At 39.4% G+C, this 14565-nt stretch overlaps 3 protein-coding genes, 1 non-coding gene and 1 pseudogene across 4 annotated transcripts; 2 read left to right on the top strand and 3 right to left on the bottom strand.

Annotated features, from left to right (window-relative positions):
* Positions 1-226: 226 nt before the first annotated feature.
* Positions 227-3727, bottom strand: LOC123223589 (protein STABILIZED1-like). Its single transcript, XM_044646824.1, has one exon. The coding sequence runs from the start codon at positions 3553-3555 to the stop codon at positions 466-468; it is 3090 nt and encodes a 1029-aa protein (XP_044502759.1). The 5' UTR covers positions 3556-3727; the 3' UTR covers positions 227-465.
* Positions 3728-6410: 2683 nt separating this feature from the next.
* On the top strand, positions 6411-7856 carry LOC123224092 (annotated as a pseudogene).
* An 858-nt stretch (positions 7857-8714) lies between these two features.
* On the top strand, positions 8715-11920 carry LOC123224090 (bifunctional epoxide hydrolase 2-like). Its single transcript, XM_044647619.1, has 5 exons — positions 8715-8868; positions 8956-9170; positions 10914-11087; positions 11184-11419; positions 11508-11920. Exons 1-5 carry the CDS (start codon positions 8799-8801, stop codon positions 11755-11757), a joined length of 945 nt encoding a protein of 314 aa, XP_044503554.1. The 5' UTR covers positions 8715-8798; the 3' UTR covers positions 11758-11920.
* Positions 11878-14307, bottom strand: LOC123224089 (lanC-like protein GCL2). The gene is made up of 6 exons (XM_044647618.1): positions 14077-14307; positions 13799-13977; positions 13556-13667; positions 13321-13437; positions 12918-13235; positions 11878-12443 (listed from the first exon to the last, which is right to left on the bottom strand). Exons 1-6 carry the CDS (start codon positions 14236-14238, stop codon positions 12105-12107), a joined length of 1227 nt encoding a protein of 408 aa, XP_044503553.1. The 5' UTR covers positions 14239-14307; the 3' UTR covers positions 11878-12104.
* Positions 14308-14471: 164 nt separating this feature from the next.
* On the bottom strand, positions 14472-14544 carry TRNAF-GAA. The gene has a single exon. It is a non-coding gene; the product is annotated as a tRNA-Phe (tRNA).
* Positions 14545-14565: the final 21 nt, after the last annotated feature.

The following is a 14565-nucleotide window of genomic DNA, read 5'->3' on the forward strand; positions in this document are numbered from 1 at the left end:
TATGTAACTAGTCAACAATAAATAGTTTACTTATCCGTACTAGAACTTAAGCCCAAAACTGAATATCTGAACTTTTAACTTCGGGGGGTTGAAACAACATTGACCATACAGGATCTAATAACTGCAATGCATTATTCTAGTCTAGTCCCAAACACTGGAACTATCAAATACAAACATTTGTCCTTCTGACATAAAGAGAGATTATTATGATTAAAAAACCACCAAGTAAGAATCAAGTCCAGACATAAGTATGTCATTGATAATTTAAGGGTAAACATGATACATTGAATTCCACTACCAGATAATGCAAACTAATGCTCATTACATTCATTAATTTCTAGCAGTTGCCCAATAGATGACTATAGTACCGAATTCAAATGAAAAATTAAAACACTTCAAGAATAAAGGATAGGAAAAATCAATCTCTGCTAGCAAACATTTGCAAAACTACCTTCTTACAAGGCACTAGTGTCTACTATTTTCTGCAGCATTCTCTTCCTTCCCAAGTGCAACAACTACTTTCTTCAAGATTGCTTCAATTGGCTGGTGAGAATTCTCCACGGCCTTGGAAATTGCTTGCCATTTCTCGCCATGCTTTGGTTCAGCAGCAATGCATCTTTTCAAAACATCCTTCTGGGTGTCTTCAGTTCCATGCTGCAATTCAAACTTGTAGTATAATGCCCAGAAATCCCCAATATCTGGAGCAAGAGTAACTGCCCTGTTGAGCCAGTTCCTAGCTTTATCAGCCTTCCTATCATGCCAAAACAGCTTCGCGACAGCAGCAATAACATGAGGATCATGATCACACTTCTTCAGCGCATCAGTACTCTTGGTTTTCCGTTGAGGACGGGAAACCATCTCAATTGATGCAGCCCACAATATGCCACTATTGGGACACTCCTGCAATGCCTTTGCCATCAATATATCAGCTTCCCTCTTGTTTCCATGCCTAGATTCAGCTCGAACTGCAGCAAGCCAAAGTTCTGGATTGTGAGGATTCTTCTTCCTAGCCATTGTGAGCACAGCCCGTGCTTTACCCAACCCATTCATTTTCTCCTCCAGATTAGCAAGTGAAAGCCACAGAGGAATACAATTAGGACAGTGCTTTAGACCTGACTCATAAGCTTCTTTGGCTTGTTCTGACTGACCAAGTCGCTCCTCTAGCTGCCCCATCATCAACCACAACTTAAAGAAAGATGGAAATTGTTTCAATCCTTCATTAAGCAACCTCCTCTCCTCAGCGTTGTTCCCCAATTCTCTTTCAACAATAGCAGATTTCATCCAAACTCTTTCTGTGCCACCCATATCTCTTGCCTTAGCAAGCAGCATTCTTGCTCTTTCAGGCTCATGGTTCTCAAATTCAAGCTTAAATGCTGCAAGCCAAATCTCCTCTGAATTAGGTATAGCTGCATAAGCTTCTTGAAGAATAGCTCGTGCCGCAGGCACATCCCCAGCAAGCCACTTCTCTTTCGCACCCATAAGCCAAAGAACCTCAGCCTGCGGGCAATAAGTAACAGCTTTTCTAAGTAAAGCATCAAGACTTTCCCTGGTCCCATGGCTTTTCTCAAGCTGAGCTGCCTTAAGCCAAATACTCTTCTTAGTCAAAAACACAGTAAGGGCATGTGCATAAATGGCTCTGGCAGTCTCAATAGACCCTCTTTTCTTACACTCTTCAGCATCTGCCACCCAAGTCCTTTTCCTATCCTCTTCTTCCACACCAATTCCAATTGTATTCTTAATAATTGCTTGACAAGTCACCACAGACCCTGCTCTCTCAGCAGCCTCAGCCTCTTTCATCCACGATTCTCGGTCAATAACAAACCCTTCTCTTTGCAATGCCCTTACTCCCCTCTCAATAAGCTTCCCCACCATAGTAGTATTGCCATTGGCTTCCTCCAACTTAGCAGCAGTTATCCAGATTGCTGGTTCTTTAGGCAACTTCTCCCTAGCCCTATTAAGCACTTTTCTGGCATTAACATAAGTTTCCAACCTGGCTAAGGCTAACCACAATTCAACATGTAAAGGACAACACTCAACCGCCCGATGCAACAACAATCTAGCATCTTCCTCATTTGCTAACTCCACAACAGCCTTCCACAACCTAACCGAATCAGGTATATTCTCCAATCCTTTTCTCAAAACTCTACTCTTATTAACATCATCATGCTCCAATTTTGCAGCCTGTAACCACAACTTAACAGAATTAGGAATCATCTTTACACCTTGTGCAATTACAGCCTTGGCCTCCTCAGGATTTGCAAGCCTACAAGCTTCTAGCCAAACATCTTCATTTTTTGGACACTCCTCACAACCTCTTTGAATCAAATGTCTGGCGGCAGCAATCTTCCCAGCCACTTCTTCCAATCTGGCAGCTGCAATCCAACCAGGTGGATGCTTTGGGTTTGTTTGAATTACACTCTTCAACAACAATCTAGCCTTCTTAATATCTGAGATTTCTGCATCACTGGTTATCTTCATGCTCTTTAAATCAGTCAAGTACCCTTTCGGATCCACCACAGTCAACCCCGAAACAGAATCAGACAAACGGTCCAATTTCAATGACAAAACTGTTCCTCTCCCTTCACCAACTGCCGTCAAGTCAGTAACAGGGGTCTGACCCCAAGGAGTTTCCGTGCCACCAGCTGCTCTACTCTTGGGGTCCAAAGCAGTCACATGCTCTTGCTCTTGTCTAGCTTTCTCTAACAATGTATCAGGTACAGGCACGAAACTTTCAAACCGTTTCTTCTTGTTTCTCAATGAATAATCTCCGATTTCAGGGATACTATCCCACTCATCAGCTGACAATGAATACAATTTCCTCTTCAAATCAGCGAACTGCTCTGTGATTTTAGGATTAGAAGCACGATACTTTTCAATCTCTTGCTTCAACCTAGCTTCTCTCCTATCTTTTCGTCGCGAATCCATTCTTTTATCAATAGATTCCCAAACAGCATCAGCTTCTTTATCATCTTCATCATACTCAGAATTCGCAAACAAACCCACATCATTTCCTTCAAATTCGTCGAACTTTTGATTCTCATCATACCCTTTATCATCTCCCTCGTCATCTTCTTCGTCCTCTCCTGGTTTCCCACGCCCTCTCCCTGCTCCAGCCGAACTAGCTGCACCGCCGATTGTAGTGGCGGACCGGTCAGGGAGATCAGGAGCCGCCCGGGCCGGCCCAATATCAGACCGGGTGGTGAATCCGGTAGCTCCACGTCCCAACCCAGCAACATAATTGGGAGGCGGCTTCGAATTGAGGAAATCAAGGCGAGGCTTGCTTGGTGGAGGCGGAGGAGCGGCAGGGGTGGTCCCACCGACACCACCAAGAAGAGGAGCGTGGAGGGTCAGGGTTGAGTAACGGGTGATACCCAGCCGAGAAAGAAGGGTAGAATCGCCATAAGTGGAATTGTTGGAGGAAGTTAAGAAATGTTGAACAGAGATTGGGATGCGTGTTTGGTGTTGAAGGGTTTGTTTGAGGGAGTAAAGAGTGGTGGTGTTAGGGTTTAGGTTGAGAAAGATTGTTCTTGAATCGGGCGTTGTGATGAATACCATTATTGATTCAGAAGCAACAATCAAAAATCAAACGAGTTCATTAAAATGGTTGATTCGAGGTTCTTACTGTTGATAGATATTATAGAGAAAAACCAAGCCGGCGAAGGAAGGTTGATGGTTCAGCCGTGAATCCTGATGGGCCTGGATCCAAATGTTCAAGGCCCGCTTCATTTCGCATGTCTGAGACTGCGTAGAATCGAGATTTTAAATTGGGTCCAAAAATTTTCTAAGACACCCTAATAATAGATAAATAGATCTCATTTTTAATAGGGCCAAACCACTGTTTCCCACTCACGGTGTAACGTAAACCCAGTTTCTCATCTATTAACTATTGAAATCCAAATATTTACTTTTCTATCAAATTTTATTAATATTATAAGAGATAAAATTATTATTTAATAAAAATATTTTAAAAACTAAAAATTTATTATATTTTTATTCTCAAGTTTAAAAATAAACAAAGTCTCCAAATCAAAATTTGAAAAATTTATATTTCTCCTAAGGTTTTTGAAGTAACTGCCAGCGATCGAAGACGACGATGATAACAGTGTTCTCTCTCTCTTTCAACTTCTCTCTTAGCAGCAATTCATTTTTTACCAACATCAATCATCCTCTTCCCCCACTAGTCAGCACATAAAGAAATTTTGGTCTCTTTATGGCGCTATCATGTGATGAAGAGATTTCGGTCTCTTCATTGCTTTGTTGTGCTATGAAGAGACCCAAATCTCAATCTCTTATGCATTGGCCGGTGAAAAGAGAGAATGATTGATACTGATTAAAAATTGACTGTTATTGAGAAAGAAGCCAAGAGGGAGAAAGAACGTCGCTATTCCCATTGTCTCTGGTCGTCGATAGTTGCTATAAAAACCCTAGAGGAGAATGTAAGTTTTTCAAACTTTGGGTGGAAAAATATAAGATAAATTATTAGTTTTTAAACTTAACAGGAAAATATGATGAATTTATAATTTTTTTAAATATTTTTATTAATAATAATTTTAATCTTAATAATAATAATGAAATTTAATAGACATATAAATATATAAATTTTCAATAATTAATTGATAAAAAATTGAATTTGTGCCATATCTTGGGTGGGACACGTCATTTGGCCTTTTTAATAATATAATTTAACTCTGAACAACTAGAGTTGCAAATAATTATTGCATGAAACAATCAACAACAAATAAATAAAATTCATGAATTATTATTAAAATAAAGTTTTAAGTAAGCCTGACCTTAATATTGAAAGAGGTTCATCAAACAGGACAAGAGGGTGACATTGTCTGTATATTGTTAAATACCGTATCATATACCTTCAAATATATATAAAAAAAATTTTACGTATGAGATATCATAGAATTCTAATACCCCCACTTGCTAAAGACTTCCCCTCTCTCTCTTTCAGGTCTAAGCAAGCCAAAAAAGCCTTCTGGTTGTGTTATGTGTTCTCTGTATTGTGTCTGAAAATCAGGCAGAGTAACAGAGAGATGGGATTGGTGGGTGTCCAAGAGAATGGTAGTGGAGAAGGGGGAAGGAAGAACAAGTACAAGAGAATGGATTCTGAGCCTACAAAGTTTGATGATGATAATATTCAACTTCATCAAGATAGGAGACATACTACCAGAAAATACGTTCTTGCTTGTGCTGTTTTTGCATCTCTCAATAACGTTCTGCTTGGATATGGTAAGCTCTTTCTCATCTGCGGGGGGTAGCAGTAGATTTGTTATTTTTGACTTTCTGTTTTTTCCCCTGTTGCAATTTTGTAGAGTAACTATAGAATGTATTCTGCAGATGTAGGTGTCATGAATGGCGCAATCATATTCATTCAGAGAGATTTAAAGATAACTGAGGCGCAGCAGGAAATTCTTGTTGGAATCTTGAGCATCGTCTTACTTTTTGGTAGTTTAGCAGGTGGGAGACTGCTGTGATCTTTCAGATAGGTGCAGGTGTGATTACAGTTGTTTCTTCATTCCAAATGCTGATGATAGGAAGATTCTTGACTCGGAATTGGCTTCGGAGTCATGAAAATTTCCCTTTACGTCTGCGTGCTCGAGCAGCTGCACTTGGAGCAGTGGGTAATAGAGTGAGTAGTGGCTTGGTACCTATGTCCTTCCTTTCTGTCCCTCAGAAAATTACAGTGGGCGAACATTCTTTATCCTTTCAGCTGTTTCAGCTCTTTCCATTCTCTTCGTCTACAAATGCATTCCAGAAACACAAGGAAAATCATTGGAGCAAATTGAGTTGCTATTTAAAAATGAGCTTGACCGGTGGCAAGGATGTTGAGCAGCTTGTGCAGAAACAATGACTCATGGGACTTGCGAAGGTTCCTTTAATGAGCACAAATGTTCCATTTCTTATGATTCAGTGACTGGGTTGCCGTAAGAAAACCATTCCATGTTCACTGAATTTTACAGCCCTGATGGAGCTATTTATTTAACAAATAGAAAATGAAAAGTTCTAGCTTAGACGAAATCGGCAAACATGATCTCAGATCTCACCTTTTTATTTGACATTCCTTTATCTGATTCACAACTGTGATTTAAAAAAAAAATAAAAAACAGATTTTATTACCTTATGATGACTTTAAAGTTCGTATGGTTCAACTAATATTTTATTATTAAATATAAAAAATTATTAATTATAAATTATTATAAAAATTAATTAAAATATTAAAATACTATTACACTTGTAAAATATTTTTAATATAACCTTCTTGAATTGATTAAAAACAAGGGTATAAAGTAACCTTTCTTCCAGCTTATAAAAGTAATGCTCATATAATTTAAACCTCCCCAGAAGTCACACTCTAGCTATCATTTCCCACTTCATCTCTCTCTCTCTCTCTGTTCAGAGATATGGAAAAAATCCAACAAACTCATGTTGAAGTTAGGGGAGCAATGCTTCACGTTGCTGAAGTTGGAACAGGTAACAAATATATAAGAAGCAAGCAATAGAAATTATATTAATTTGGTTGCTGATAAAAAATGATTTTATTGTGCGTTTCTTTCAGGCCCTAAGGTGGCGGTGTTCTTGCATGGATTCCCAGAAATCTGGTATACATTGAGGTTTCAGATGATTGCTGTTGCAAACGCTGGCTACCGAGCCATTTCGATCGATTTCAGGGGCTATGGACTCTCTTATCACTCAGCTGAGCCCCAGAAATTTAATTGAATTTCTGCTATCTAGTCAGAAAATCGATGTCAAATTTATGAACAAAAAAGGAAAGCACACAATAAATGAAGAGTTTATAGGTTACAAAAGTTTGACAAACAGATATCAGTACAGTAATACATATTTTGTTAGAGATCTATGATGGCCTTGCACTGGACAGACTTTTTCCCCGGCAAATTTTCTTATGTGAAATATGATAATCGAGAGGCAAATCCTGGTAGTGCCTGAATTTCTAAAATCAATAAACCAGATTGTGCTTGTTGGGAAGGACTTTGGAGCTCTGCCGGTATTCATTCTAGCCGTACTCCACCCTGAAAGAGTGGACGGAGTTGCAACACTAGGCATTCCTTTCATGCTACCTGGAACATTATCTGTTGTCCAGATGCTGGATAACCTTCCGAACGGCTTCTACATAAAAAGATGGCAGGTAATCTCTTATTTGCAATCAAGACTACGACATCAAGATATTATATAGTGACAGGTTATTGCGTTGTTCAATTCAGGTACCTGGGCGAGCTGAAGGACATTTCGGCCGATTTGACGTGAAGACGGTGATAAGAAATATTTACACTCACTTCTCAGGAAGTGAGATTCAAGTAGCTGCTGATGATCAGGAGACCTTGGGCTTGGTTGAACCATCGACTTCTCTGACACCCTGGTTCACCGAGGAAGATCTTTCCGTTTGTGCTTCTTTATATGAAAATTCAGGTTTCCGTACTGCATTGGCGATGCCCTGCAGGTAACCTGATAAATCCCATTTTTAAGCCAGTCTCTTCGAGGTGTCATATTATTGTAGTAAACAGTCTGCTTCGCCACTGCATATACAGGACCTTTGGAGAAGAATGCATCATTACTGATCCCAAAATCAACTGTCCATCTTTGTTGATCATGGGTGAGAAGGATTATGCTCTCAAGTTCCCAGGGATGGAAGATTACATACTGTCCGGACAGGTGAAGCATTTCATGCCTAACTTGGAGGTCGTCTTCAGTGAAGAGGGAAACCAATTCATTCAAGAGAAACTTCCAGAGCAAGTAAATCACCTCATCATTACCTTCCTTAACAAATGTAGCACCTGAAGATTGCCCAAGTGTTTTGAGTGTCTTATTCGGAAAGAATAAATGCCACATGTGTAGGCCCGAAATGTTGGATAGACTCGTCCGAGCAAGAAACATGTTTCTCTACTTCTGGTTTTAATAATTCTGGGTTTCATTTTATATGCATGGACATTGAAAGTATAGTGGACATTGGAGTAAGATCAACAATTAGAGAACCTCTTTATACTGAACATACCATTGATTAAGTATCCCAAGTAGTTTAGGCCATCCAAGCATTGTTATCAAATCAATCCAACAGTGTAAGCGTGGACGTGATTAATGCCAATGGCATGCCTCAATAACCACCAACATCAATTCTAGTACAACACTACAATCTCCCTCAAATTATTGATTGTGCTCTTTTAGTTGTTTGAAACTTTAGAGTTCATAAGCCGGGAACCAAGACTCAGGGGGTTACCTCCAAGTCCTTCAAATAGGGAGTGAGGGTTATCACCTCCATGCATCTCTCTTTTTGCTATAAGTTGGTGAGCTTTATCAAGAAGAAAGCAAGCAAATGCTTCAGCTCTATATAAGCACTCCAACTTTCCTGTCAGTTGATAGAGTGAGAGGAGCATATATGCATTCCCACTAATTCCATGGCATATCCCAACTCTCTTTGGCAGGCCACGCTTCCACACAATAATTATTTACGTATGATTGATTCAAGATTTATCATCATAAAACTTTAGAGATTAAATAAGGAGATGAGGTTCACTATTGTAACAGGCAGGTTTTACGTGTCAGGCTTTTTCTCAGATTTTGGATTAGTTTGACCCAATTGAAATCTTTATCTTAAATTAAACCTACTTTAAGATGTAAACGGGTTATGGGCTACAAAGCCCAATAATTACTATGGCCGTCATAATAGTAATCTTTAGGCTAGCTTATAAAGTTAAAGCTCATCTAACTCAAGCCTCCCCAGAAGTCACACTCCAGCTGTCTTTCCTCACTGCATCTCACTGTCTCTGTTCACAGATATGGAAAAAATCCAACACACTCATGTTGAAGTTAGAGGAGTAAAGCTTCACGTTGCTGAAGTTGGAACAGGTAACCTATATATAAGAAAGTAAGCCATAGAAATTATATTAATTTGGTTGCTGAAAAAAAAATGATTGGATTGTGTGTTTCATTCAGGTCCTAAGGTGGTGGTGTTCTTGCATGGATTCCCAGAGATCTGGTATTCCTGGAGGTTCCAGATGATTGCTGTTGCAAACGCTGGCTACCGAGCCATTTCGATCGATTTCAGGGGCTATGGACTGTCCGACCACTCAGCTGTGCCCGAGAAAACAACGTATATGGACCTTGTTCAAGATGTTGTTGCCCTTCTCGACTATTTCACCATCAATAAGGTATCTGCTTTGTCCTCGTTTCAAACTCATACGACTATATTCTGGATTGGACTCATCTGGCTTGTGTTGACCGTTGATACAAATATATTAATAAATTTTTAATTATATAATTACATTAAGGCCAAACGACTATTTCCCACCCAAGGTATGCTGTAATGACGAGTTTCCACCCTTTAACTATGGAAACACCAAACACCCACCCATGGCCGGTTAGATTTAACCAAACCCTAACGGTGGTAAATTTAATTGCATTTCCCCCCCTAAAAGTTTAAAAACTAACATTTTTTCCCTAAGCTAAGTTTGAAAATATTGCATTTCCCCCCCTAGGGTTTATTTCCAAACCCTTCCAATTTCCAAACCCTTTTCCGTCGCTTTCTCCGGCGCCATCACCGGCCGTCTTCCCCTCCCGACGGTTTCTCTTCCACCGACGGCGCCTCTCAACTCGACCTCAACGTATCCGACGCAGAGATAAGCCGTCTGGGAAGAGAAATCGTCTTCCCAGACGACGAAGACGAGATCGATCGATCTCGTCTTCGTCGTCTGGGAAGACGATTGTCTTCCCAGATGAAGACGACTCATCTTCCCAGAGGACGACGAGTCGTCTCGTCTTCTTCTGGGAAGACGTCGTCTTCCCAGACGACGACGACGACTGGGAAGACGAAGAACTTCGTCTTCCCCGACGAAGTTCTTCGTCTTCCACAGCTTCTCCAACTCCGATTGGAAGTCCAAATGGGAGGAAAGAGTTCTCTGGAAGGTGAGGATGCTTCGGGAGGGAGAGACCGTCGGCAGTGGAGCCGGAGACCGTCGGCAATGCTTCGGGAGGGTGAAACTGCGATTTTTGAAAACTTAGGCTGGGGGGGGAATTTTAGTTTTTAAAGTTTAGGGGGGCAAAATATATTCTATTTTAGTTTATTTTTAATATTCTAGAGAAAATGACAATTTTACCCTTGTCACCGTTAGGGTTTGGTTAAATCTAACCGGCCATGGGTGGGTGTTTGGTGTTTCCATAGTTAAAGGGTGGAAACTCGTCATTACAGCATACCTTGGGTGGGAAATAGTCGTTTGGCCTTACATTAATCAATAAGTTAACGTGGCCAGATTGAGTCAAGTGCCCAAGTCCATCATTTGTCTGGCTAACCACGTGTATGGACAATATTTTATTCAAGTGAAATGTCATTTCTTATAGCATGTTCAAATTCTTTTTTCGTAAATACCTCTTGTTCTTGTTTAGTTACTCTCGTTTTGAAAGATATTTCCATTTCTTTAGCTTATTTGTTACCTCCCCACTTTCAAAGGTTTTTTCACTTTTAGCTTCTTAGTAAAAATGAGTAATGATATTCTATTTAAATGGTGGATAGAAATAATTAATAAAATTTATTATAAAGGAACAAAATCATCCACTCATTTTATCTTTTCTTTCACTTATTTCTTAATTGAATTTCTGTTATTTAGTCAGAAGTTTTAATGTCAAATTTATGAACAAAAGGAAAGCATACAATAAAAAAGAGTTAATAGGTTACAAACGCTTGACAGATATATATATATATCAGTAAATAAAGTTTCGTTTTTAAGAAAAATCTAGATCCATATAATGTATATTTTTGTCAGAGATCGCTGAGGGCTAGTTGTTCTGTGATCTTGCACCACATTAGACTTTTTTCCCCAGCAAATTTTCATATGTGAAATATGATAATCCAAAGGCAAATCCTAATAGTGCCTGTATTTCTAAAATCAATAAACCAGGCTCTGCTTGTTGGGAAGGACTTTGGAGCTCTGCCGGTATTCATTCTAGCCGCACTCCATCCTGAAAGAGTGGCTGGAGTTGTAACACTAGGCATCCCTTTCATGGTACCTGGACCATCTGTTGTTCAGATGCTTGATAACCTTCCAAATGGGTTCTACGTAAAAAGATGGCAGGTAATCCCTTCTTTGCAATCAAGACGACAAAATAAAGATATCATCTTTTCTTTAAGAACAATGTCCGGTGACAGCTTATCCCATTGCTCCATTTAGGTGCCCGGCCGAGCTGAAGCGGATTTTGGCCGATTTGATGTGAAGACGGTGATAAGAAGGATTTACACTCATTTCTCAGGAAGTGAGCTGCAAGTAGCTGCTGATGATCAGGAGACCTTGGACTTGGTTGACCCATCGACTCCTCTGCCACCCTGGTTGACCGAGAAAGATCTCTCTGTTTATGCTTCTTTATATGAAAAATCAGGTTTCCGTACTGCATTGACGGTTCCCTACAGGTAACCTGATAAACCCCAAATTTAAGCCACTTACTACAAGGTGTCATATTATTGTAGTAAACAGGTTGCGTTGCCACTGCATATGCAGGACTTTTGGAGAAGAATGCATTACTACTGATCCCAAAATCAACTGTCCATCTTTGTTGATTATGGGTGAGAAGGATTATGTTCTCAAGTTCCCAGGGTTAGAGGACTTCATACGGTCCGGGCAGGTGAAGAATTTCATGCCTAACTTGGAGATCATCTTCAGCGAAGAGGGAAACCATTTCATTCAAGAACAGCTTCCAGAGCAAGTGAATCACCTCATCATTACCTTCCTTAACAAATGTAGCACCTGAAGATTGCCCAAGTGTTTTAAGTGTCCTATTTGGAAAGAATAAATCCTACATGGGTAGGCCCAAAATGTTGGATAAACTTGTCTGAATAATGGTGTAATCAGCTAATCTGAGCTAGAAACATGTTTCTCTACTTCTGGTTTTAATAATTCTGGGTTTCAATTTATATATATGTACATTGAAAATATAGTTTAGAACATCCAAGCATTGTTAACAAATCAATCCATCAGTGTAAGCGTGGCCGTGATTAATGCCAATGGCATGCCTCAAAAAACCACTAACATGAGTTCTGGTACTATACAACAATCTCCCTCAAATTATTGACTATGCTCTTTCAGTTGTTTGAAACTTCAGAGTTCATAAGCTGGGAACCGAGCCTCAGGAGGTTCTAACATGTCCAGAAAAAGATAGGCCATACCTCCAAGCCCTTCAAATAGGGAGTGAGGGTTATCACCTCCATGCATCTCTCTTTTTGCTATAAGTTGGTGAGCTCCATCAAGAAGAAAGCAAGCAAATGCTTTAGCTCTATATAAGAACTCCAAGTTTCCTGTCAGGTGATAGAGTGACAGAAACATATATGCATTCCCACTAATTCCATGGCATATCCCAACTCTCTTTAGCAGGCCACGCTTCCACACCACCTCCGCTGCATCCTCAGCTGCTTCAAGAAATTCTTTATCCTCAAAAACCTGAAATTTCGACATGTTTTGCAAAAAATTTAAGAAAAAAACTACAGAAAGAGCAGGCTGAAAAAAACACAGAAAATTTTTCTTGAACTCACCCTAAAATTACCAAAAGAGCAGGCCGGAAAAAAAAAAACAGAAAATTTTAATTGAACCTCTATATAATTCACAAAAGGGTTGAGTTCAACTAATTAATGTGGAAAGTCTGAGATAACCACAAGAAAGAAAGATTACATTTGAAATCTATATAAACTAATGAATTACTTCAAGTTTATTAAGCCCAAAACTAAGGTTATTTTCCAAAACAATTCTAGATATTATAAACAAAACAGGCATCAGAATTCAGAATAACTTGAGCTTGCTATAGAGGCTAAATTTTCTGAAGTAGAACAGACTGCACATCATGTCACACACACAAGCCAAAAATCAACCATTCTGCATTAATAAAAAACAGTTCTGTGAATTCTGATAAACATATACCTTTGCTGCCTTCACAAGTGTGAGGCCAACACCAGGAGCACCATGACACCAGTGCACAAGAACATCCATCTCCCTGTCTTCTTCACTCACAGGGTAGTTCCCACTGAGAAAACGGTTCTTAATTACATATTTAAGTGTGGCCTTGACTTCCTCAGCCTCATCTGGCTTCAATACAAAGTCCATTAAAACATGCATGATACCAGCTAAACCATGTGCAGCACCCCAATACCTTGTTCCATACCATTCGTACATTAATGGGGGTCCTCCTCTTTTGGCCAATTTTCTTCCATCCTTAAAAATCTCATCTATAATGGCACGCTAAACAAACATTACCGCATAGTTAAAAAACAGAAAACCATAAAGCCCATGAACCTATAACTGATCAGGTAAATGTGAGTCTTACAGTGGTTGTAGAAGGAACAGTCCCATCACCGATATGTTTGTTCAAGAACAAACAAGACCATAAGTATCCGACTCTTCCATACAATAACTCATTAGGGACATTCCGGGACAGCTTAATCTGTTTGATCGTTCAAATTATCCTTAAGTTTAACATCAAGAACTAAAAACAAAGTAAATAAATAAATCAACTTTAATGACACAATAACATTGAAAATTGAGTAAACACACGAATTTACCCCTCTGAATTGAGTCAAATAATAGTTGAGCAACTGCTCGTTGCCAGCATATTTAGCTGCCACAGCACCGAGGGCACAAACACCAGCACGCCCACAAATAAAAGTCACATCCCTATCAATGACAATATAACAAATAAGTAATAGTAACATCTAGGTTGAAGTTATCTAGTATGAAAACACTCTATACGCCCTATTTGCACAACATTTAAATTAAAAACAAAAAATCAGAGATGAAAAGAATACCGAGAAGCTGAAGAAGAGGAGTCACAAGCTTTAACAATCTCTAAGCAAAGACCAAGATCATTCTGATTTTTATCAACATGATAGGCTTTGAAAAGCAAGAAAGCCGTACCAAGAGCACCGCTATAAAGACTAAAGTCACGAACGTGTTGTCCGGTTAAACCCCACGTCTCTATCACAATCTGGAAACAAAACAAAACAATTCCACAAACAGTTGATCGGCATCCAAAAAGAACCCAATAATACAGAAAAAAAAAAAAAAAGAAAGAAAGGGGGGCTACCGTTTCTTTGAGGTCAAGAGCAGCTCGTTTGAATCTTTGAGAAAGAGAAGGGTATGACATTGAAAGAAGCCCCAAGAGAGAATCCCCAGTTGTCTCATTTTTTTGCTCAGTTGTTTCTTCAGCAAAATCTGGCATTACATTTGGAAAGAATCGATCAGACATCTCTTAGCGAGCTCAAAGAAATTATCAGTAGAGAGAATGTTAGGAATGGTTGAACTCTTTGTCTCCTTTTTTAAGCAAGGTTGAACTCTTTGTTGGAGAAGCTATTTACACGTGGAAAAATTGTGTACGTGGCGGGATTTTTAAATGACCAATTTAAGCAGCTTTATTAAACGTGTCAGGCCTGAGGAAAAGGAAAATAATAATAAAAAGGTTAAAAAAGTAATTTCGAAAAATGCGGTGAGCGTGGATCGAACACGCGACCTTCAGATCTTCAGTCTGACGCTCTCCCAACTGAGCTATCCCCGCGGTGACACTGGAAAATTAATC

Source organism: Mangifera indica, chromosome 8 (genome assembly GCF_011075055.1).
Source record: "Mangifera indica cultivar Alphonso chromosome 8, CATAS_Mindica_2.1, whole genome shotgun sequence".
Lineage (NCBI taxonomy): Eukaryota > Viridiplantae > Streptophyta > Magnoliopsida > Sapindales > Anacardiaceae > Mangifera > Mangifera indica.